This window comes from Schistocerca piceifrons, chromosome 2, assembly GCF_021461385.2.
Source record: "Schistocerca piceifrons isolate TAMUIC-IGC-003096 chromosome 2, iqSchPice1.1, whole genome shotgun sequence".
NCBI classification, from domain to species: domain Eukaryota; kingdom Metazoa; phylum Arthropoda; class Insecta; order Orthoptera; family Acrididae; genus Schistocerca; species Schistocerca piceifrons.
In genome coordinates, this window is record NC_060139.1 from 58,240,339 (window position 1) to 58,267,015 (window position 26,677).

General features: G+C 39.7%; 1 protein-coding gene across 2 annotated transcripts in view; it reads left to right on the plus strand.

Annotated features, from left to right (window-relative positions):
* LOC124776677 overlaps nucleotides 1–26,677 on the plus strand; it is a 170,758-nt gene that overhangs the window by 50,118 nt on the left and 93,963 nt on the right. For both annotated transcript variants that reach the window (XM_047251779.1, XM_047251778.1), the window contains exon 4: nucleotides 7,619–7,986. In XM_047251779.1, coding sequence (XP_047107735.1) covers nucleotides 7,619–7,986 — 368 coding nt within the window. The remainder of the gene's footprint in view (nucleotides 1–7,618; nucleotides 7,987–26,677) is intronic.

Here is a 26,677-nt window from a genome sequence, read left to right on the forward strand (position 1 = left end):
AAGTAAGTTTATGGTAAAAGGAAAGCTAATTTGAGTGAAAATAAAAATAGTTGATAATGTAAAGTATAAACAAAATATCAGAATGTTAAATATTTATTTCGGGAAAAAGTACAGTTTGAAAGTGTGTTGTTTGTTGATTGATTAGTCATGAAAAGCACGGACTAACATGAGAGAATGATGTTTTTCTATTGGCCTTAAAGAAAACTGACCAATCAGAATGGAGTATTCTTCGCGCATCTTTTCTTTTGGAGATATAGAATGCTTATAGCAGTCCAAGGGAGTCAGAGCGCAGCCTTTCAATGGTACGGTCGTGTGTAGTATGAGCTCCGAAGGAAGTTGTAAGTTGTCGGTTTTAGTTATGCTACATGTTTCAGAAGTGTTTAAAAGTGACGGCATATTTATTCCGATGTTTTTTTTTTTTTTTTTTTTTTTTTTTTTTTTTTTTTTTTTTTTTTTTTTTTTTAGAAAGTACAGATTTTTTAAAGTAATTTTGTGAATGAGAAAAGACAGTAATCCCACGTGGCTTATTCAGCAGATCGGTGACTAAAAACTTGAGTGCGTTAGACACCAATAAACTTAATAGTATGGTGAGCATTTTCATTTAAGAACAATTTGTGCTTAGTATCTGTTACGATTTTTGGAAATACATTACCATAAACTAGCTAACATGAATGAAAGGGTTTGTGTACGACTGTGTTAAGATTAGCAAGGGCTTGGCAGCGAACGTTTACATCTCAAGGTTCAGAATATACCAAGGTTTTGCCAGTATTTCCACCTTTCATTCAAAATTACGACCTTTTTCTCGGTTCGTAGAATAGTTACGTTTTATGCAGCCTTGTTCAAGTTGCACAATCTGTTGCAATGAGTTCACAGGTAGGTGCAGGTAATGGACGAACGAAACAGCGCCGCCGCTTGGTGAATATTAAAAGCGCAGTAGTGCATGTTTATTCAATTTTAATTTTTTTGCTTTTCGGGACCAACATGGGCAGTTGCATCATTTCATGCTTAAGGAACGTTGTCCACCAGTTTGTGGAGGCGTAGCAGTGGCTGGCAAGTATGAGTTTCCAAGGTTAGTAAGTTAAAAGGGCAGTTGTCTGGGCAATGGCCCCTTTAACATGCGAGAGACGGCACGGTCGCGTGGCAGCATTGTCTGAGTTGAGTTTGAGCAGCAGCCATTCAATGAAATTCATGGTCACCGAGGCTCACGACTCTTCAATCGTAAAAGATTTTGCTCAGGGAAACTTGTGGTCAGCCTACTACATAAAACATAGAATTTCTGTGAAAATGTGGAAGAAGGCAAGATTTGTGCAGGTATTTTTCTCATTTCATGTACAGATCTGACTCAAAAGCTGTTGTTGAAGCTCATGAATTCAGTTCAGAGGAAAAACACATCTTCATCCTCATCACGAAGACTCCCAGCGACCACATAATTTGTCTATCTACTAGTGCAGCATACCTCACTGGTAAAATGTTGATAAACCCAAGAAAACTTGAAGATTAAAACACTCCTGGAGTACATCACCCAGAGGAAGCCAGAGAACTGTTTGAGGAAATCGCCTTCTGATGACCCACTTGAGACGGCCAACCATGTGAATACATTGATCAAACAACGATACTGTTTCTTGAATGGTTTTGTCTTGAGGTGTCTCTTTTACTTTTAAATGTATTTTTATTTAAGAAATATTTCATTTCACCTGAGAAATGTTGGTTTGTCATAAAAAATCCTTTGCTTTCTCATAATTCATCATAAAAACGAAAGACAATTGACTTGATTTCTACGTGGCATGTCAAAAGGACAGTAGTCCTCGACCTTTAAAAACATTTGTAAAATAGAGAGGTTGAGTTAAAATTATGTTTTCTCATCAAGTATCAATCTGATTGTTGATTCCACTGATATGTACTGCCCAATTGAAAAATTTGCCAATATTTTCAGAACGTGACAGTTTTGTTTGTTCTACTTAAAGTTGACCTCAGTGGACTACTGCGCCTTTAACATTTACTGATTCAGATTTATTGAAGGCACCCAGTCGCCAATAAGGAGATTGCTGCACCGTACTAGATAGTGTACAATTGTGTACAACACTTATTTGTTTGAGTATATGTGATGGGAATGTGAAGTGAGAAGGGAGATTTGTTAATGCACCTTATCAGATATGTGGCAACAATGTAAAGCTATAGCGTTATATATTTTCAATAACATCCTATTGTTATCATCATTTTTATGTTTTCTGACGAACGGAGAGAGCGCATCGCACGATCGCTAAGATGTTCAGTCACTATGTAAATAGTCAACACACCAACTGGGATGTGTACTTGTAATTCATAACCAATGCATGTAATAGTAAGGTACATACGTTGACAGGATTGTCGCCGTATGAAGTGGTGTATGGGCGGAAGATGCCATCACCTTATGACATGCTTCGTCCAAGGCTGGGAGCGCAAGGCGAGCATGTAAGGCAATTTGTGAAAACCATTAAGGAAGTATGGCAGAGAGTTAGACGAGCTAACACGAGAGGCAATACATCACGCATTGCACGGGCAGGTGAGTGTGACGTTGATGTCACCAGAAAAATTCAGATGGAGTCTGAAGCAGGTAGAGGGAGAGTTTCCAGAGGGGGTAGAGCACGTAGTGCTGATAATTGAAGCGAGTATGTCACTTTTTTATCACATGTCTACGATTAAGGTAACAACGGATCTAGTTAAGATGTATATAGAGATCAGATTTCCAGTAACTAGTGTGGGGAGACAGTATCACTGTTACACAGTGCATCCTTATCCGGTCAGATGGGAGTGCATGGGAAAGGGCGTACAGTTCAGGACACAGGAGGTTTTATTAATTTCTAAGGAGGGGGATACTCGTGCTACTATGTCGAGTTTAGAGTTGAGTAGATGTCTAACGTAGTCAGTTTCCATTTGTCCATCACGGGTTGTTTTTACGGGCAAGAGGTCGTGTGGGATCCAGTTATTTAGGGCAGAAGCAGAAGCTCCGGAGTGTCTGAGAATAATAATGAAGCCTACGCCACATTTTCAGCGAGTTAGGAGGCATTGGTTGCGTTCAGTATTCACTACGGAGAGGATATCAGCCAAGTGTTATGATAATGAGAATTGGACAGCAACCACGGAGATGGAATTACAGGACAGTGGTTTGCTAATCAACGAGACAAATTGTGATATAGTAGGGGATCGTTTCAGCTTACCAGCGACAGTCACGAGAGTCACCAAGGTTACAGATACTCATCTGATGTTGTACTGGCCAGATGCGTCATTCAGCATCACTCCAGGAGAAAATTTGAAGTACATTAACAACACCTTGGATGCTACACCATTGCAAACGATAGATAAACTAGTAGATTCGGAGAAAGGTCAAATTTCAATGCAGCAATTATTAATGCATGTGGGGGGAGTACGATACCAGGCGGAAACGTAGCATAGTGACCATTGGTATTTCAACCAGTACTATTACCGTGTTGATTGTATTTATCGGTGTGGTATATGTCTTATTAAAACGGAGGATTCAGCATGTTAACGTAAGACTGCTCCATGAGATTCCTGTAGAATGGATTACCAGTAGGGCATGAGTCAGGGCAACCTGGATGTATATAGGCAAGAAGTAGAATATAGGATAGAACTAGAGTTAACATATAGGGTAAATTCAGGAACGAATTTAATTTTTAGGAGGAGGCAGTGTTGCGGCCACATGTAGTAAGCGTTGCTTCACGCAGTGGAGAATGGCAAAACAGAGGCACGCCGGCGACCGAGGCGTTGCGAAGTAAGCAGGCACAGATATCCTTGCTGACAGCAGCAGTCTACCAACAGACTGACGCAAGGATGCACACAGACCAAGCGCCGAGCGAAGCCTGGAGAGTGCTGAGTAAGGGGAAGTGAGGCCAGCACGCTAAGTTACGCTGCAATATACTGCGGCAGTAATAACAAAAAGCTACCACTGAGGGTAAAAAACTTCCTCCTGCCTGATATAAATAGTGGAACGCAGGCAGCAACAGACAGAAGCCATTAGGAAGCAGTGTGGTTGGCACCATGGCTGACTAACTACAGCGAAAACTTCCAGCAGGACCGGCCGCAGTGCGGTCTTGGGCACAGGTGCCGCCAGGGACTGACGCCCGGACTCCACGGCAACCCGCCCCCACGGCGCGTGGTCCGTCCATGATGGGACCTCGCGGACATCGCGACTGACGGCTTCCCAGCTGCCGGTGCAGCAGGCGTCGGCAGCTGACCTCATGGCGACGTGGCTCCGTGGCGTGCTGTACTGGGATGCCGAGCGGCGACGAGTTCATCTCAACCACAGGGCATCCTGGCTTCAGCGGAGCACTGGTGGCCTGAGGCTCCCGAGTGCGATCAGCGGCATGCGTTGCACGCATTGTCGGAGAATCTACACAGCAGCAGCCAGGCGGAGGGATCTGCAGGGCTGGGCAACAACGATGAGGAAGAAATTGTAAAGAAAGTTCAATAAATAATTGTGAAACTCCATGCCGTCTCAGTCTTTGGCACAACCACTGTGTCTGCTGCTAACAAGTGGTGCAGAAGGCGTAACATAGCTCATCGATGTTCCCACTTTTTTATTCGTTATTAAACCTACTTCTGCATTACCCTTATTTGATTTTGTATTTATAACCCTGTAATCACCTGACCAGAAGTCCTGTCCCTCCTATCAACGAACTTTACTAATTTCCACTCTATCTAACTGTAACATATCCATTTCCCTTTTTAAGTTTTCTAACTTACCTGCATGATTAAGGGATCTGACATTCCACGCTCCGATCTGTAGAACGCCAGTTTTCTTTCTCCAGATAATGACATACTTCTGAGTAGTCCCCGCCCGAACGTCTGAATGGTGGCTGTTTTACTTCTGGAATATTTTACCCAAGAGGACACCATCATCATTTAATCATAGAGCAAAGCTGCACGCCCTCTGGAAAAATTACAGCTGTAGTTTTCCCCTTGCTTTCAGCCTTTTGCAATACCAGCACAGCAGTGCTGTTTTGCTTGATGTTACATGGCTCGTTCAATCAATCATCCAGTCTGTTGCCCCTGCAACACAGCGACAATACAAAACAAAAATCATTAGCTTGCAATATCCCTAAACAAATCAGTTACAAACAGCAAATGGTGATGTGGTATAAAGGGTACCATAGTAAGGAAGTCAATTTTTCTAGTAGACAATGTGAAATATTTTGCATTGCTGAAAATTGTATTAGAAAGAAATCTCCAGCAGATTTGTTTTTCTTGAGGATGTTTACACTTTTTGGCCATTGAGTCCCACTGAATATTCTTTTGATGTGCACTATTCTAGATGATGTGATTTTAATTTGTGCAGCAATACTGACGTGTAGCTTTGTTGTTTTGATGATGTCATCAGCAGTAGTCTAGAAGTAAGTAAAGTCCTTTTCATCCATTCTGAGTGTGTTGAATGGTAAAGATACATAACACTTTAACTACCATCTTGTGTTTTTCTGTCAAGACAAAATTTGTGCCACAAGATTGGAAACTGTGGTCTGAAACCAGATACTTACGTCATATGCAATCAGATAGGCCCCAGGGGCTCAGGACACTGTGAACACATACATGTAGGATGTGTGACCAAATAATAATGCAATCTTTTTAATTTTGCATACTTTGCACATCTGATTTTCAAACTTTATCTTGTTGGTACACTTGTTCATGATGTACATTTTCAGTAGTTTCGAATATTCAGTTTATTGTCAACAGCCGAAAAAGTTATAAGTGTTTTCGACTGCTCGGTGAATTTTTACTTTTGAAAAACATGGATCAAAGAACTTGCATTAAATTTTGTTTGAAAAGTGGAATAAAGTGCAGCACTTCATTAGAAATGTTGACTGGCTTTTGGTGCATCTCCTATGAGTAAGACTAGAGTTTACGAGTGGCATAAATGTATCAAAAAGGGTCAAGAAGATGTTGAAGACAATGATTGCCCTGGATGTCCTAGTACATCAATTACTGATGACAATGTGGAAGACATAAAGAAAATGGTTCTGGAAAATTGCCAGATCACCATCAGAGAGATTGCTGATGATGTTGGCATATCTGTTGGCTCATGCCAAGCAATTTTTTCAGATATTTTGGCATGAAATGTGTATCAGCAAAGTTTGGTCTGAAAGAGATCCATGAAAGGATGTTGTTTGGCCACCGTTGGTGAGACAGAATTGTTGAAGGAGCTGAACACCATAATGAAAAGTGAGTTCCAGAAAGGCTTGCAAGATCGGTAAAAGCACTGGCATAGGTGTGTAATATCTGAGAGGGATTACTTCGAAGGGGACAAAGTTGATGTTGAGAATAAATAAATATTCTTTAAGAAAAACAAAAATTTCCATTACATTTTGATCACACCTTGTGTATAAGTACGCAGTTTTTGTTTTGTCCGCAGCGGTTGTCACTCTAAATCACAAGTTTCCTTTTGTTACCAGATGCATTGACAGTATTTTTAGTGCAGTTCAGAACATGGAACAGACATGATACTAAGTTGATAAAGGTTTCTCAAGTCTCCAGCTGGGTGGTAGTGTTGCGAGATATCAACACTACCACCCATTTGGAGACCCGAGAAATCTTCATCAGTAGTTTACGCCGGGAAAGCCTACAGTCACATATGATACTAAGTTGTTGGTTCCACTGGCCCTTCTCCCTTATGCCACAATTACATTATTGCCTCACTGTTGTCATGAGCATGAACACAGAAGTTCTGATCTAAAAGCTGGTGTAAGACGAACATGACCTTGTGTGTAGGAGTAGGAACAAACAATACTTGTTGCAGATCAGTTGCTAATGTAGGCTATAAGTGTTACTTCCATAACATGACAAACTATGTGACAATTATTATGTTCACTTGTCAAACGGCTGTAATTCAATGCCGATTGCCAAGCACATTAAGAATGAAGGAGGCCGTGGAGCTGCCACCAGAGCTTTCTGTTTGTCATTATTATGATTCTTTGCCTTCGTCATATGATGAAACACTTTTAATATAATATACTCACATGATTGTAGCACCTTTAGAATGAATAAAATTGGTTTTGAAGAATATGGTACTTAGCACATTTAGAACGGTAGGTATTCATATAATGGCACGACCTGGTGGAAATTTACCTCAGTGCCACAGCTACCATGAGGAATAAAACATTGTCTTAATCAAGAAAATCAATTTAACCACAGAAAATTTTAATAATTGGGACATTTCAGGTGTGAAAGTTTACACTTTTTTGTGGTGTTTACATTTTCTGCCAGATTACTAAAGTTTAAGACCATGAGGCAATCTGCAAATTTTTGTTTCATATTAGGATGTGAATACTCAGCCTAAGGGGAAAAAACTGGTCTCACACCATGGTAGGCTCAGGTGCCTCAGTTGTAGAGGGGGCAAAATAGTGGGGGTGCACAGTTGCATAAACAGTAAACGTTGTTATTATTTTGTGGATGAACCACATGTTCTTCCATGAAGTGAATTCAGTCTCCAGTCCAACATATAAGAATTTATTACCTTTAGGCCCACCTTGTTGAAATCTTTTGCTTGGCGATAGGTAGGTGGTGTACAGATGTAATGTAGCAAATACTGTGTCAGTTTACCAAGTATCATCTTATTTATCTGTCATTTTAGGAAATTCGTGCACAGAAAGGAAGGAAAGCAGGAGTTGCAATGAGCATCAAAACTGAGAGCCTTCCAGGATCAGCAACTGCCCCAGAATTTCCACTTAATGAAGATTCTGATGATTCTTTATGGGTGGAAGCTGCAGAGTATGGAGTTCAAGCAGTGTCTGATGCAGAAGAGTATGGAAATGAGGACCATGATGAAGATAACTCAGTAGATGAACTCACCTCAGAGGAGGATGAAAAAGCAAAGAGCAGAGACAGGAGTGTTACTGATGTGCATATGTGGCCACCATGTCCACCTCTCCCAAAGTTGAAGAAAGTTAAGATAAAGGCAAAGAGTTGTTACCCCTTTCAAGACGTTCCCAAATATGGAAGGTAGGTTAAACATAATTTTAGCAATGTGTGTGTGTGTGTGTGTGTGTGTGTGTGTGTGTGTGTGTGTGTGTGTGTGTGTGTGAAAGAAAAAAAAATTAACCAGTGGTCTTCTCACTAACAGGAAATATAAAAAAGATTGTCAATGTAAACTTAGCCTACAAATAACAGCTTCATCTTTGAGAAGTCCAGGAAGGTTGAACACATTGTTCTTGTCTGTTTTTGGTATTAGTTAAACAATGGGAACTCCAGGTAGGAGTATCAACATTGTAGGAAAAGACAGATTGCTACTTACTGTGAAGAAGGCTCATCAAGTTGCAGACAAGCAAATTAAAAGATACTTACATGAAGCCTTTGGCCACAGCCTTCATCAGTAAAAGAAAGTTTTCTTTCACTGATGAAGGCTGTGGCCAAAAGCTTTATGTAAGTGTCTTTTAATTGCGCCCGTCTGCAATGTGATGGGACTCCTTTACGGTAAGCAGCAATCTGTCTTTTCCTACCTTGTGGATTTTAGGATTATCTTTAACCTCTGAATTTTTCCCAAGTTCCAAAAAATATTGAACAGAGACACTAGTCTAAAAAGGAGCACCATCCTCTATATTTTCAACACTGATTTCACGTGTTCCAGTTGCTTTATAGTTTTCAACATTGTGATCATCTGTAAGACTTCATCCATAGTGACTTGTTACGTTTACTGATGAGCCTAAACTACTAAGAATGTTGAGCATGTGTGAAATTATGAAAGCAGTGTAATATCAAGAAGAAATCAACCTTATGATGCTTAAGCCAACAGTGTCTTGTTGTTAGTTGCATTTCATAACATGAATTGATTTTTATGTTTGTGCATATCTTATATTGGCTATCTTGCTATTGTTACTGATGAGTCTTCTGGGCTGTATGACCTTGGTCAGAGAAACTTTTGAGTTCCGAATGTTTTGTCCAGAACTGCACTGGACTTCTTCAGAGGTGCTCCTGGCAACTCTGAGTCTTCCGATTGATGAGTCGGACATCAGAGAGCAAAGTGGATGTGATTGAGTTTACACATGATGAGCAGAGATAATCTCCATCAGAGATAAAACTTAACAATCAATTGTCACCTGTCAATAATAAAAACTTATCTATTGATTCTACAGAGCCACCGTCCATATAACATTGGGTTTCATGGCTTCTTCTTTTCTGTTACAGGTCTCTTTGTGCTTTATATATTTGGATGGCTTCTCTGTATAGTTATGGATAATAGTTTATAATAGTAGATAAAATTTTGGTTTTTGAAATCTTCACAAATTCCTGACTGGAGGTCATGCTCTGCTACTGCTGATTTTTCTGTTTTTCCTAGTCGACAAAAACTTTTATGTTCATTCAATCTTGTATTCATGATTCTCTTGGTAGTTCCAAAGTACACCTATCTTGTCATTGAGTCACTGAAGGGAAACATACCACACATTCCCCAGTCAAGAGAGTTCTGTGAATATCAAATTTTGAAGAAAGATTTAAAACAGAAACTGATTTCCCATTTGGAGCATGCTCCAGCATTAACAATTTGCAGGGGAGAATAGCTGAAGTATGTGGCATGAAGAGCATGAGACAAACAGCAAACAGGTAACATCACAAAATATTCTCTGCCTCTTGTTATGCAGAATTCATTAGGCACTCATCAAAATAAATGCACACTTTTATATTATGTTGAAGAATTCTGTGCTTTGCAAAGGATGAGTACAGTGGCGAGATGACGAGTTGCGCAAAACCCATCTTTGTAAATGACATCTCATATTTCCTGCTTGCTGTGCGTACAGGCAGTTGCCATTATTGTGCAGTCACTACACTTGGTGACAGTGTCTTGCTAGTACCTCCAATTTCAGAAATTCCATGTGGTACTTTTCTCAGGTTTGCAGCTGGCTCCTCAAGTCAAGTTGACACAGCATTTCAACAGTCCACTTGGCTCTAATCTTCAGGTGAGACACTACTGTTGCCAAGCTTTGTTGAGCTGACACCGTGCTGGAGCTGGCACCCCTATATAGGTCAGCAGAGAGTACGTATCGTGTCTGCCAAGTGTAGTGAATGCTGCCTCCTATGCAAAAAATAGTAGCAGTGTTGTTGGTGGTGAAGGCAAACAAAAATGAGATATCACTACTATAAGTAGTCATCACATTCTTCTGCCAACTGAGAATGTTGTATTTTAACGCAAATCAGCACAGTATGGTGTACTGGGATTCAATGCAAATGACTGCTCTAGGCTGTGACTTGGTTGTAACTGACTGCAGAGCCTGTTTATTGAATCACATAGGAAGGTATGTACAAAATTGCAAAATGCAAGGCAATTATACAATATTGCAGTACCTGTTAAAATTTTATGGTGCCGTTATTTTGATTAACTGTTGGCGCTATATCCTTTAAATGACCTCAATATTAGGTACTATAAATTTATGTGACAGAATTGCTGCCAGTCTATAACTTCATGAGAAATGTCAGTACTGCCGATACACACACACAGTCCCATACATACACTGCTCTAGCTTTTGCAACTAACAGTCTCTTGGGCAGGAAAGGGTGGCTGATTGTAAGTAAATGGTCCCACTGACACCATGGTTAGTGTCCAGATGCTCCTGGATGACACAAGAACTAAAAATTGAGTGTAGTAAACTGAAAGCAAAAATGCTGAACTCTATTTTGAAATGTTCCTTTACAAAGGAAGGTAGAAAGATACAGAAGTACTGCTTCAGTCTAATTTTCGCACCACTGTGAAGATGAGTGACATAGATGTTAGTGTCAATGGCTGAAATTACTAAAATTAATCAAGTCTGCAGGACTCAGTTGTCCCCGTGTCAGATTCAATACAGAATTTGCAGTAGAATTATCTCCCATTTTAACTATAATATATCATACATCCCTTGAACGGAAAACTGTGCCCAATGAGTGGAGAAAGCAGAAGTCACACCTGTTGACAATAATGGTAGCAGAAGTGATCTATAATACCGGGCGTATCAAAAAGAATCATCTGATTTGACACGTCTCGGCCACACAAACCGCAGTTGGTCTTTGGCCTCACCAATCAGCCTCCTCCAGCATCCTCGGTCCATGTGTACTTCTTCAGACAGCCCCAGTATACTAATATCCTCTCTGATGTGATCAATCCATTGGAGTTGTGGTCTTCCCCGTGGTCTTATACCTCCAATGTCTTCCTCCACTACCTGCCTGATGATCTGGCCTTCTCGACGCATTGTGTGTCCATACCACTTCAGTTTTCTTTCTTTGATCGCTGCCGTAATGTCCATCGACTTGTATAGCTCCTACAATTCACAGTTCTTTCTTTTCTTCCATTCATCTCCATCCTTCACTGGTCCAAAAATCTGTCTGAGGATGGAATTCTCAAATGTCAGGAGTTTTCTTTCCATCTTTTGGGCGATGGCCCAGGTCCCTGCTCCGTATAAGACTGCAGGTCATATTATTGTCTTGTAGATCTTGGTATTTGAGGATCTCGATTGAAGCCCGGACTTAACGGCTTTCACAGAGCAAACCTTGACCTGTTTCCTGCTTGTATTCGTTCGGTAATTTCCTGGTCTATCTCGTTTCTTTCATTGAGTATAGCCCCAAGATATTCAAAGTCTTTTATCGTTTCAAAGACTTTGTCCTCCACCTTCAGGGGTCTGTCGTCATTTTCTCTGCTAACTACAAGGTATTTTGTCTTATCCATATTCAGCTTCAGGCCTCTCATTTACTCTTCCATTAATGTTCTTGTCATCGGAACCAGGTATTGCTCTTTCTCTGCTATTAAAACTACATTATCCACAAGGGCCAGGGTGTTGATCCATCTTCCCAGCTGTATTCCTGTCTCCACACTTGCCACCTTTCTTATGGCTTGCTCCAGTACCAGGTTAAACAGAAGAGGGGAGAGGCAGTCTCCTTGTCGCACTCCAGTCCTCACCTTGAACTTCTTTGATATGTTTTCATTTACTTTCACCATGTATGTTGTCTCCTGGGCATATCTGTGTTGGTTTTATAAGTTTTCTGAGAACTTGAGCTCTTTCGAGTTTTTGCCATATTGCTTGTCTATTCACACTATCATAAGGTTTTTGGAAATTCCACAAAAAGGTAGTGAACATTTTTGCAGAATTTCCAGCTCTTTGCTAGCACTTGCCATATTGTATGTAAATGGTCTACAGTCGCCTTTCCCCTTCTGAAACCGGCTTGTTGGAATCCCAGTACTTTCTCGACATGTGGTGTTAGTCACTTCAGTAACAACATACTCAGGATCTTATAAGGTGTACATAGTCAAGTGATTCCTCTATCGTTGCTACATCTCACTGGGTCTCCTTTCTTTAGTATAGGGCAGATGCAGACTCCTTCCATTCTTCTGGGATCCTTTCCTTCTTCCAAATTAAGCAGATTAAGTGGTACAGTCTCGCTTGTAGAGTAGCTCTTCCCTCCCTCAGCATCTCTGCAGGTATGCCATCTATTCCCAGTGCCTTCCCCCTCTTCAGCAGTTTTATGGTCGCTCTTACCTCTTCCATGCTTGGTAGTTCATACTTCCCCAGTGGTACAGTATCTCTGTTTTGTCTATATGATTCTTCTTCTTCATTTTCTGTTGTTGCACTTGTGGTGTTTATATCCACATTCAGGAGGTTTTCGAAGTAATTTTTCCATTCCTCCATAGCTTTCATGTCATCTGTGATTATCTGTACTTCTTGATCCTTGATCACGTCAAGCCTTGGATTGTATTATTTCTTGAAGAACCTGACTGTCCTGTAAAAGTCTCTTGTATTTCCTACTGTCTGGTCTTCTTCTGCCAGTTTTATTTTACTGTTTATGAACGCTCGCTTTTCTGTTCGAAGGACTTGTCTTGTTTCTCTAACTGCTTCCATGTATCTCAACCTTGTTCTTTCATCCTGTTCGTTCGTCAGTAATAACAGTTTTGCTGCTTTTCTCTTGGTGACTGCATCTCTACACCCATCATTAAACCATCCTCTGCTCTTCCTTCTTTTTTCCATCGGTTTCAGCACCTCACATGTAGCATCTTTTAAACCTGTCTTGATTTTAGACCAAAACTTTGCAATATCATCTTCGTCTTCTTCTTCTATGGAAGCAAACCCGTTTCCAATTTCAAGTGCATATCTTTCCTTAGTGCGGTCCTCTTTCAGTAGCTCTGCATTTATTTTCTGGTCTGCTTCTCTTCTCCTGCTGTTACGGCTTTCTATCCTCTCCTGTATGGTTGTCACCACAAGGTAATGGTCTGATTTTATTTCTGCACCTCTTTGAGCTGTTACACTCTGGATAGCACTTCCATGTCTGGCATCCACAATATGTGGTCTATTTGGTTATGAATGTCTCGGTAAGGTGACTTGCATATTATCTTATTGTTGTCTTTGCGAGGAAGATTGACTAATCTCATTCCATTGTTGTTAGAGGAATCGTGCAGACTTTGAAGGCCAGCGTGTTGTTGTTGTTGTTGTTGTTGTTGTTGTCTTCAGTCCAGAGACTGGTTTGATGCAGCTCTCCATGCTATTCTATCCTGTGCAAGCATTTTCATCTCCCAGTACCTACTGCAACCTACATCCTTCTGAATCTGTTTAGTGAATTCATCTCTTGGTCTCCCTCTATGATTTTTACCCTCCGTGCTGCCCTCCAATACTAAATTGGTGATCCCTTGATGCCTCAGAACATGTCCTGCCAACTGATCCCTTTTTCTAATCAAGTTGTGCCACAAATTTCTCTTCTCCCCTATTCTGTTCAATACCTCCTCATTAGTTATGTGATCTACCCATCTAATCTTCAGCATTCTTCTGTAGCACCACATTTCGAAAGCTTCTATTCTCTTTTTGTCTAAACTATTTATCGTCCACGTTTCACTTCCATACATGGCTACACTCCATACAAAGACTTTCAGAAACGACTTCCTGACACTTAAATCTATACCGATGTTAACAAATTTCTCTTCTTCAGAAACGCATTCCTTGCCATTGCCAGTCACATTTTATACCCTCTCTCCTTCAACCATCATCAGTTATTTTGCTCCCCAAATAGCAAAACTTATTTACTACTTTAAGCGTCTCATTTCCAAATCTAATTTCCTTAGCATCACCCAATTTAATTTGACTACATTCCATTATCCTCGTTTTGCTTTTGTTGATGTTCATCTTATATCCTCCTTTCAAGACACTGTCCATTCCATTCAGCTGCTCTTCGAAGTCGTTTACTGTCTCTGACAGAATTACAATGTCATTGGCGAACCTCGAAGTTTATATTTCTTCTCCATGGCTTTTAATTCCTACTCCGAATTTTTCTTTTGTTTCCTTTACTGCCTGCTCAATATACAGATTGAATAACATCGGGGATAGGCTACAACCCTGTCTCACTCCCTTCCCAACCACTGCTTCCCTTTCATGTCCCTCGACCCTTATAACTGCCATCTGGTTTCTGTACAAATTGTAAGTAGCCTTTCACTCCCTGTATTTGACCCTTGCCACCTTCAGAATTTGAAAGAGAGTATTCCAGTCAACATTGTCAAAAGCTTTCTCTATGTCTACAAATGCTAGAAACGTAGGTTTGCCTCTCCTTAATCTACCTTCTAAGATAAGTCGTAGGGTCAGTATTGCCTCATGTGTTCCAACGTTTCTACAGAATCCAAACTGATCTTCCCCTAGGTCGGCTTCTAACAGTTTTTCTATTCGTTTGTAAAGAATTCTTGTTAGTATTTTGCAGCCGTGGCTTATTAAACTTATAGTTCGGTAATTTTCATATCTCCAACACCTGCTTTCTTTGGGATTGGAGTTATTATATTCTTTTTGAAGTCTGAGGGTATTTCACCTGTCTCATACATCTTGCTCACCAGATGGTAGAGTTTTGTCAGGACTGGCACTCCCAAGGCTATCAGTAGTTCTAATGGAATGTTGTCTATTCCCGGGGCCTTGTTTCGACTCAGGTCTTTCAGTGCTCTGTCAAACTCTTCACGTAGTAGCATATCTCCCATTTCATCTTCATCTACATCCTCTTCCATTTCCATAATATTGTCCTCAAGTACATCGCCCTTGTATAGACCCTCTATATACTCCCTCCACCTTTCTGCTTTCCCTTCTGTGCTTAGAACTGGGTTTCCACCTGAGCTCCTGATATTCATACAAATGGTTCTCTTTTTTCCAAAGGTCTCTTTAATTTTCCTGTAGGCAGTATCTATCTTACCCCTCGTGAGATGAGCCTCTACATCCTTACATTTGTCCTCTAGCCATCCCTGCTTAGCCATTTTGCCCTTCCTGTCGATCTCATTTTTGAGACGTTTGTATTCCTTTTTGCCTGCTTCATTTACTGCATTTTTATATTTTCTCCTTTCATCAATTAAATTCAATATATCTTCTGTTACCCAAGGATTTCTACTAGCCCTTGTCTTTTTACGTACTTGATCCTCTGCTGCCTTCACTACTCCATCCCTCAAAGCTACCCATTCTTCTTCTACTGTATTTCTTTCCCCCATTCTTGTCAATTGTTCCCTAATGCTCTCTCTGAAACTGTCTACAACCTTGTTTTGTCAGTTTATCCAGGTCCCATTGCAACGGTACTTTCGCGTTCCCGTCAATAGTGTACCAGAACGTTTTAAGTTCTACCACTGTAAAGACGGAAGATCTGCGATTCGGAATGTCAGAACTGTGTAGTAAGTAGCGGTAGGAACACCACCACAAAATTACGCAGCACTGACACCTCAAAACCATCGACTCTCGGAGAGAGATTTTAATCGTGTTCAACTTAATGGTAAAGTACTGAACCACTTTTCTCCGAATCATACAGTTTGTGAGAAAAGCAGTGAGAATAATTACTTTTGGAAACCTTTTATCAGACAAAGTCTGTTATAACAATAAACTGTTTTGCTTCGTAAAAAGGCTGCCAGGCCAAATTGGGCACAGCGTCTACACAAAAAGATGAAGTCAGTTTTCGACACTGAATAAATAACTACTTTCACTTACTACGTAATTGAAACACAACCACTTAATTTCCATTTACTGCGGTCACTTGGCAGGAAGTACTATTAATCCCACTTTCTGTTAATTATGGAATTTATCACTATACTTCAGTAATTATTTAAAGAAGACACACACATGTTTCAACAAGGATACAGAAATATGTATATATGGTTACAATAGAGGGAAACATTCCATTGTGTGTCTGTCGACCTGCCAGCACTTTCATTTGGTAACACGACTAAATTTCATTTCTTTACGACTGTTATTTGTTAATGTTTTACTAACACCAATATTTGTCTGGCTTTCTTTGACTTGGAGAAGCAACACGAAGAGTTACTGTTAAGATTGTTGCAGTTAAACAATTATGTTACTTTACTTTCAGAAATGCTATTGAAAACTTATCCTCATGGTCATGTAAAGCGGTGGCCCTTAAACTGATTCGTGCAAACTTTAGTATTTAATAATGATTTTCAGAATTTACTACCAGAACAGTACTATTGCCAGTAATGTACTATTATTCAAGCTTCAATAAACATCAGGATACTTGGAATAAATTCGTTTAGGAAAGGACCCTACTGAGGTAAATGAAATAGGAAAATTACAGTTAAACACAAAGGTACATTTAACACTTATATTCCACTGATTGAAGATGGATGGTTCATACTGTGATACACTTCTAAATAAAATACTTTGCCTGTTACTAATGTCGAAGGTGACGTGAGGCGGTGCTGCATAGTAACATTGCACAGGTGGTGGCAATAAAATTGCAAATTTCTGAGCTATTAATTTATTACCGTACTGCGCCAATCATGTAGAACACATCCGATGCCAAAACCCAGTCTTGCAAGTAAATTTGAGACCTCTAGTGCTTGACCAACGTAGTGCATGTTCACCACTTGCAGGGCAGCTGCCAACTGTGTTAGCCACTTGCGCGCCAATTCTCACTCGCGCGCCACACCACGTTTTCCATTCCACCACAGAACGGAGTTCCATACTACCTATGATCCCTACACCTTTTCAATTTGCACTTCTGCTTACAAAAACGGTAAGTATGAACCATCTACAATTGCATGACAGCATATACATACAAAATTGACATAATTAATTATAGTTGTACTTGAAATATATGTAATTATTTACAAAATATGTTTTAATACATTTATTCCACCTACGTCAAAGAGGTTATTTTAAACAGATAAACTACACTTAACAAAAGCTTACTCTTGTTATAGTATTTGCTTAATTTTTCAAAATTATTATGGAACAAAAAAATTTTAAAATATACAGATTAATGGCAGTATTATATTTACAATAGCATTACATATGCCCCTGTTTTGGTAATGATTTCTGTCAAGACAATCTTAGCAAAACATCTAAATGCTGTTGACTATAAAGGGGCCACTTCCTTAATACTTATTACATTACATTTTATACATAAATATCTCAAAGCAATAGTGCACAAAATTATTTTTTTTCAGTTGCAATTAACGTTTTTCTTTTTTTACACATTAAAAATTCTGATGTCCAACAGTAATGTTATAGAAAAATAATATTTACATGTGTACCAAGAAATCCTAAACCTCTACAAATTATTATACATACATTCCAACATAACAGCTACAAGTGAAGTTTCATAACATTCCTTTACCATTAAATACACGAATTTCTACCTACAGGAACTTATCAGGTAATCGTTTTCCAAGAAATTTACTAACCCACTGTTTTTCTCGTAACTTGCAGTTATATACCAGATCTTTATGTATACCTTAGTTTCAGCTGTATTTCAGTAACCTTATTATATTTCATAAGAAAATTCGGCTGCAACATGAAAAAATTAAAGCAGTCCATTTACTATTCTCTTCATAAACAAATAACTACTTTACAAAATTTTCAACTTTATGCTGCACAGTGCAGTCCTTTTCAATTACATATACACAAGAAAAGCAAAACAATTTACTCTCAAAACCAATTACATTATACTGCGCAGTGCAGTCCACTTCCCATTACAAAGACACTTGATACCACCTTTTCCTCCGCTTTGTGCAGTCTATTGGGTCCTTCACCATACGCATATTACTGCATTTAGTTACTTTGCTGCCTCTGGCAATCTTTGGTAGTCCATCCATATTTTACAATTCTGTGCTGTTTGTTTCATGTCATTAGGTCCAATTAGTAATGACTAATTCATTACATATTTAGCATTCAACCTGAAACTTATATACCAGTGTTAGAAATTTTGACATAATTAATTTTCTACACTAATATTTACAAAATCTAGATATCATATACTATTCATAGTAAGGACTACAGTCACATTAGGTTCTAGCCACATAGGGCTTAAGGTCTACAACGTTTCTTAACCCTAATTGTCTTTTAGTTTCTGGGTACACCAGATAATAAGCATTGTTATGGCAAACATTTTCCACCAGAAAGGGACCGTGGTAAATGAACTTAAATTTGGCAATCTCATGATTAATTTCACAGGATTTTCATGAGTTTTAACTATGACCAGGTCGCCTTTGTCAAATTTCACAAATTTAGCTTTTGCATTGTGCCTTTTGTTTCTGGCGTCCGCTTTCTTCCTCATTCTTTCTCTCACTAACTCTTTCTTTTCACCTATACTTAATTCATTACCGGGAGGGTATTCTAACATCTCTTCTACCACACTCTTACTCTTTTTACTGGAGCCTTCCTGCTCCTCCCACAACAGATCCTGTTCAACCATTAGGTCTTCCCAAGAAATGTTGCTTATTCGTTTTTGCTCAATATAGGGTGGTTTCTTCTCTGTGGGATTCGCAATGAATTTTGCGACGTGCCCCTGCACCTCTACTATATCAGGTGGTTCCTTGCTTTTACTGATCGCAAATTCCTTTGCGACCTGTTCATCACCTAATCTATCATGATTGAAATTGTCTTCCAATTCTTCTGTTTCGAAACTTGTTTCATTTTCAACATCTTTGTCTGACAATATAGCATCTGATTTATTTGTTTCAGCCAGGCTAGTTTCTTTCCCGTCATCCTCTGAATTACACGGCCTATGAGCCTCTGCTTTCACTTCAAACTTTGTATAATCTTCCCCTATGTCGATGATCCGTATGTTCTCATTTTCTCCTGTTACATTATATGCATGAATTTCATTTACTTTCCGATCATGAAGATATTGGGTGGCTTCCATATCGAGTTTAATCATGTTTAGCAAATTGTCATCTTCATCAAAAATATACTCAAATATCTCGTCTACCTTTTCCTTTTTATTTCTTTCCCTATCATTTATGTCGACTGCTCGCGATCTTTGCACGGCATCTATTATTTCCTCATTTATAACATTAGCAAGTATTGTCTCCTTTTGGACGAAGTGCTTTTCGTCTTCCTTCTCTTCAACCTTCATTAACTCTTCCTTTGTCGCCTCCTCGCATCCATATTGCTTTAATCCTGTGACTAAATTACTCATTTCTTCATGCCATTCCCATACCTGCTGATCGTGGAAACTATTCTGCGTATCTTTTGTTTCATATTTATTTGTTGTGCTGAGATGAGCACAATTTACTTGGTTGCAATTCTGTGTTGTTTTCACGCGTACCGGATCATTCCTGCTGGTTACGAGTTCATCGAACTCTCCTGTGTCGTCACGCACAGCTGTTAATTGCTCCGCCTCGTGACGCGGTATTGCGGTAGGTCGTTCTGTGACGTATCTCTGTACTGTTTCTCGCCCGGCCACTGTTGACAAGTGTCGGCTTGCCGGCCGAGTTCCACTGCCGGCGCCATATGGCGTATTGTGAGCGTTACATTGTATCGCTCTGCTCATCAGGCTGCGCTCTCCATTACTTTGTGTATGCAGCCTACCTAGCGGCTGAAACTTTTATCTATCGGGTCTATATTGTCTTTCCATGTGGCGACGACCCTCCACCCACGCGGGTCTTAGTTTTCCTGTTTATTGAGTTCTTGCGTTCGTGGGCCATAATTTCTCCCGTGATCACTTTGTCCGCCCCGACCGCGACCTCTCCCATGCCCCCGCACTATGGCGTTGATGCGGTACCGACTGTCGTGATCGTCCCTGTTATCATCGTCTACATTCCGATAATTCCTATTAGACTTATTCGGTCGATTGTCACAGTTATTTCTCCAGTGGCCTTCGTCTTCAATGCACTCTAGGAAGACTGGACCGTGAAATTGCGATGGTTGCTTCCTATGTATCTTTTCGAGTCTTCTGGGAGCTTCTGCCAAAGCCCCCAGATAATTTCGGAGTAGGATTTGCGACCCGTTAAATGTATCACTTTCTTGTACCACGACTCACAGAAGTCTTTCATAGACATTCTGCCCCTGTTGTCATACATTTTAGCCATTATAAACTCACGCCACAAGCAATCCTGCTTCTGTGTGGACCAGTATTCGTTGATGAATTGCTGTTTGAATTCGTCAAAAGACGTATGTTCAGTTTCTAGATTGAGACTCCATCTTTTGGCGTTGTAGCACTAATTACCAAATTTATTTTCTCCTGGTCACTCAGATTTCCGGAGAAAACTCTTTCACAAGTTTTCAGAAAGTCTAATGGGTGCCGTCCATTACGTTTCTTGGAAGGATCAAATTTTTCCTCCCCTTCCACTAACTTATGATAGTCTACTCTAGTTACCACATGACTAGGTGTGACCTGTATTTTCTTTTCCAGCTCATTAATATGACCGAGAATATTGGAAGTGTTGCTATTACACTTCTGTTTACAGTTGTCGACTTTCTCTGCTAGCAGCTTTTCAGACTTCCTGTGGTGTCACCGCCAGACACCACACTTGCTAGGTGGTAGCTTTAAATCGGCCGCGGTCCATTAGTACATGTCGGACCCGCGTGTTGCCACTGTCAGGGATCGCAGACAGAGCGCCACCACAAGGCAGGTCTCGAGATACGGACTAGCACTCGCCCCAGTTGTACGGACGACGTAGCTAGCGACTATACTGACGAAGCCTCACTCCTTTGCCGAGCCGATAGTTAGAATAGCCTTCAGCTAAGTCAATGGCTACGACCTAGCAAGGCGCCATTAGTAACATTGCATGTATCTGAAGAGTCTCACTTGTATCGCCACAATCTCCAGATGTACCAAAAGGATGGATTAAAGTTAAGTATTCCAGGAGCTACGTACTTTTCTTTATAGCATTCATTACGTATCCTGTTTCAGACCTCTCGCCATCCAGCTTTAGCTTAGCGCGTGCCTTTCGGCTTCCTCTCATTGTGTCTAGGCTTTCTTGTCTAGAAACAACACTTCCAAACAGTTTCTCTCAAATTTGAGACTTCTGTTTGGCATTCGATATGTACTTCAGATTTAATTTCTTCAAACCGCTCGGTTATAGTCTCATTAATGAGGGGTTTTACATTTCTTGAATCTGTTCAATTTTGAAGTCGAATCTTTCATTAATTCCCTTGACCTCACTTTCTACAGTTGTTACTCTATCCTCGACCCCTTGCATTCTGGTTTTCACTCCTTTAACTTCGCCTATAACTATATTTAATACTTCACCCATATCATCAATTCTCTTAATGATGTACTCTCCCTGTTTACTGATTTGTTTACTCTGTTCCTTAATTTGTTGATTTTGTGCTCTAGTTTGTGTATCGATTTGGTTACCCTGTTCTTTAATTTGTTGATTTTGTGCTCTAATTTGTGTACCGATTTTCTTTTCTAGATTACTGATTTGTTGAATTAATATTCTCAATAAGTCTTGAATGTCCAATACATTACTACTTTCAATTTTGGCTTTCTCAGTTACATAGCACGATTCTTCTACAGTTTCCTTGTCTACTCTTTCTTTCTGAATGGTGGTGGACTCCACGTATCACAGAAGTCATCATCCCTTTCTTTGTCTCCTGCTATGTTTTATTGTTGCTTTGTATGTTTGTCCGTCTGCCTGTCCATTTCGGCCTACACCTCCCAGACTGCTGCAAAATCATGTCTCTGACCTTTGTTCTAGACTTTCGCCGCTTCAAAAGTCCTGTCACGTGGCGACATGTGGGACGGTACTAATGCGTTCCCGTCAATACGGTACCAGAACGTTTTAAGTTCTACCACTGTAAAGACGGAAGATCTGCGATTCGGAATGTCAGAACTGTGTAGTAGTAGCGGTAGGAACACCACCACAAAATTATGCAGCACTGACACTCCAAAACCATCGACTTTCGGAGAGAGATTTTAACCGTGTTCAACCTAATGGTAAAGTATTGAACTATTTTTCTCCGAATCATACAGTTTGTGATAAAAGCAGTGAGAATAATTACTTTTGGAAACCTTTTATCAGACAAAGCCTGTTATAACAATAAACTGTTTTGCTTAATAAAATGGCCGCCAGCCCAAATCGGGCAGTGTCTACACAAAAAGATGAAGTCAGTTTTCGACACTGAATAAATAACGACTTTCACTTACTATGTAATTGAAACACAACCACTTAATTTCCATTTACTGCAGTCACTTGGCAGGAAGTACTATTAATCCTACTTTCTGTTACTTATGGAATTTATCACTATACTTCAGTAATTATTTAAAGAAGACACACACGTTTCAACAAGGATACAAAATATATATATATATATTAAACTTACAGGTATCATTCATATTACCAAAACTATTATTTAACACGACTAAATTTCATTTCTTTACGACTGTTATTTGTTAATGTTTTACTAACACCAATATTTGTCTGACTTTCTTTGACTTGGAGAAGCAACACGAAGAATTACTGTTAAGATTGTTGCAGTTAAACAATTATGTTACTTTACTTTCAGAAATGCTATTGAAAACTTATCCTCATGGTCATGCAAAGCGGTGGCCCTTAAACTGATACATGCAAACTTTAGTATTCAATAATGATTTTCAGAATTTACTACCAGAACAGTACTATTGCCAGTAATTTACTATTATTCAAGCGTCAATAAACATATGGATACGTGGAATAAATTCGTTTAGAAAAGGACCCTACTGAGGTAAATGAAATAGGAAAATTACAGTTAAACACAAAGGTACATTTAACACTTATATTCCACTGATTGAAGATAGATGGTTCATACTGTGATACACTTCTAAATAAAATACTTTGCCTGTTACTGATGTCGAAGGTGGCATGAGGCGGTGCTGCGTAGTAACATTGCGCAGGTACCACTCTTAATGTACTTAGCTCTGTCTTCCGCTTGGTGGTGATGATAGAATTGCAAATTTCTGAGCTATTAATTTATTGCCGTACTGCGCCAATCATGTAGAACACGTCTGAGGCCAAAACCAGTCTTGCAGGTAAATTCGGGACCTCTAGTGCTTGACCAACGTAGTGCATGTTCACCACTTGCAGGGCAGCTGCCAACTGTGTTAGCCACTTGCGCGCCAATTTCACTCGCGCACCCCACCACCTTTTCCATTCCACCACAGAACGGAGTTCCGTTCTGCCAATGATCCCTACACCTTTTGAATTTACACTTCTGCTTACAAAAATGGTAAGTATGAACCATCTACAATTGCATGACAGCATATACATACAAAATTGACATAATTAATTATAGTTGTACTTGAAATATTACATAATTATTTACAAAATGTGTATCTACACATTTATTCCACCTACGTCAAAGAGGTTATTTTAAACAGATAAACTACACTTAACAAAAGCTTACTCTTGTTATAGTATTTGCTTAATTTTTCAAAATTATTATGGAACAAAAAAATTTTAAAATATACAGATTAATGGCAGTATTATATTTACAATATCATTACACCATCTCCTTAAATTCCCACCTTTTTGCAGTATCTTTAGTTTTAATCTACAGTTCATAACCAATAGATTGTGGTCAAAGTCCACGTCTGCCCCTGGAAATGTCATACAATTTAAAACCAGGTTCCTAAATCTCTGTCTTACCATTATATAATCTATCTGAAACCTGTCAGTATCTCCAGGCTTCTTCCATGTATACAACCTTCTTTTATGATTCTTGAACCAAGTGGTAGCTATGATTAAGTTATGCTCTGTGCAAAATTCTACCAGGCAGCTTCCTCTTTCATTCCTTACCCCCATTCCGTATTCAGCCAGTGTATGGTCCCAAAATATCTTCGCTTCCTACTTTAGCATTGACATCACCAAGGAAAGCCTTTGCATTGTATGATAGTGCTCCTTCATACACCGATTCTAGGTCTTTGTAGAAACTGTCTATCTCACTGTCATCTTTATCTTCTGCAGGTGCATGGAATGAAACCAGAGTTATGTTGTAGAATTTTCCTTTTATTCTTATCCAGCATATTCTTTCATTAACAGCCTTGAAGTCCATGATATTTCCCCTTACTCTGTTGGCTACTGCAAAGCCCACTCCAAACTGATGGTTACTTTCTTTATTTCTGCTGTGGAAGTAGCTATATAACTTTTCTTTATGCATTCCTTCTCCAGGCCATCTCATTTCTTGCAGTGCCACTATGTCTAGCATGTATCTATTCAGTTCTTCATCAAGGACCTTCCCCTTTCCAGGTGAGAGTAGTGTTTTCATATTCCAAGTGCCACATTTCACTCTATGTTTGTTCCATGATCTCCTGGCATTAACCTTTGATTTCCTGGGGTCATTTCCATTGTTCCGGACCAAATCTGAGGCTATTTCTTGGTGCTTCATAAAATTCATCTTTTTTACGGTGTGGGCATGTTGGCCCAACCTCTAACCTGGAGGACTGGGGTGTCCCATTTAGTCTGGATCATCACCTTTGACCTATCTGGCCACATACAATGAATTTTGTTTTTTGATGAACGGGAAAAGTAAAACGTTCTTTTTCATACCTTTTCATAGGTGTTCAGTATGCCCCCTTTGAGATGCCCGGCATATGGCAATGCGGTATTCGGATTGTTCTCACTGTGCAGCAAGCATTCTTGAGTTACAGCTTCCACAGCTGCTGTTTTGCGATGTCTCAGTTCATTCACTGTTGTTGGTAATGGAGGCACATAAATAGTCCTTTATAAACCCTACAAGAAATAATCACATACCATCAGGTCCGGTGACGCTGGAGGCCAGTAATGTAAGGCTGAATCATTTGTTCCAGTGTGATCGATCCATCATTCAGTAATCCTTTGATTTAAAAATTCCCGCACTTCCAGATGCCAGTGTGGCAGTGCCCCATCCTGTTGGCAAACAAAGGCATTTGACTCAGTCTCCAACTGTGAAAAAATAAAGTTATCAAGCATATCGAGATATGTGCTTCCTGTAACAGTGTTCTCGGCAGGGAAAAATACACCTTTTCCCATGAACCTGCACAAAACTCATAGAATTTTGGAAAGTTCCTCTCATGTTGTACAACCTCATGTGGTTGTTCAGTACCCCATATTCTCACATTATGATGATTCACCTTTCTATTTAAATAGAATGTTGCCTTGTCACTAAACACTAAGCATGGAAGAAAACTGCCATCCTCCATGTTGCCAAAAATGAAATTGCAGAACTCAACATGTTGTTTATAATAATGGTGGAAGGTGAATAAATTAATTAAAATTTGTGCCGTGACCAGGACTTGAACCTAGGTCTCTTTGCTTACTAGGCAGGAATGCTAACCATTACATCACCGCAGCGCTATGGCTAACATTACTACATGGACTATGCAAGTCCAGTGCCCTCCAAAACACAAACTTCAATTCATATCCTCTGCTTATTTTCCCCCTAAATTGTCACTATTACCAGGATGCTGTGGCATTGGAATAGCACCCCAGTGTTGGATGTAATGGGCAAATCCTGTACCGCAGGTGATCATATAGACTTATAATTAAATTTACTTGAGACATTAAATAGGGTTATGATTAAAAAAAAAAAAAAAAAAAAAAAAAGGATGTGTCTTTTTGATATACTTCGTACTACCACTGTTCTCACTGACATCTATCTGTTGTAGAATCATAGAACTGATTCTGAGCTCAAACATAATGTGGCATCTCGAACAGAATGAGTCCCTCCATACCCACCAGCGAGGATTCGGAGGGGGGGGGGGGGGGGGGGGGGGGGCACCAGTCATCAGTCATGTGAACTCAAAACATGACGTTCTGAACTCAAAACATGACGTTCTGAACTCAAAACATGACGTTCTGAAAGCTGTGTATTTGATCTTGACTTCTGTACAGCATTTAAGTTGTTAAATGGCAGCGTTTATTAACAAAGGTACGTTTGTACTTTCAGTTGATAAAATAAAAAGTGAAACTGTTCCAGGAGTTTACTTATTTAAAAATTGACCTAGGTTTTGATACTCTGTGCAAGTGCTGAAAAGTAATGATTCTGAAATTTTTATTCTGTTCTCAGTATCATTTGAGGTATTATGTATCACGCTCATTACTCGGTCATCTTTCCCGTTTCACTGATGCAAGATGCAACCCTCTGCCACTAGAGGACTCCGAATTGTAGCTTGTAACATGATGGTGTGTAACATAACTACCAGTTGCAGAAGTGTGAAACTGGAATTTGGTTGCAATAACTACACATCTGTTGTTTGAAACTGATAAACAATATTTTATTCAAAACAATCTCCATTGCTATTTATACATTTCTCCCACCTCTCCGGCAGGCTGTGAATGCCAAGCCAAAAAACAATTGTTCTTTTGAAGCGAACCAATCAGTGAGCCATTTTTATACATTTTCAGCAAGAGCATGTACCAGTGATGCAAATAGATGATAATTGGATGGAGCCAAGTCTGGAGAATAAGCCACATTCCCAATTGAATGCCTCGATCATTTCCCTGATCCATTTTACTGTGTATGATGGGGTGTTA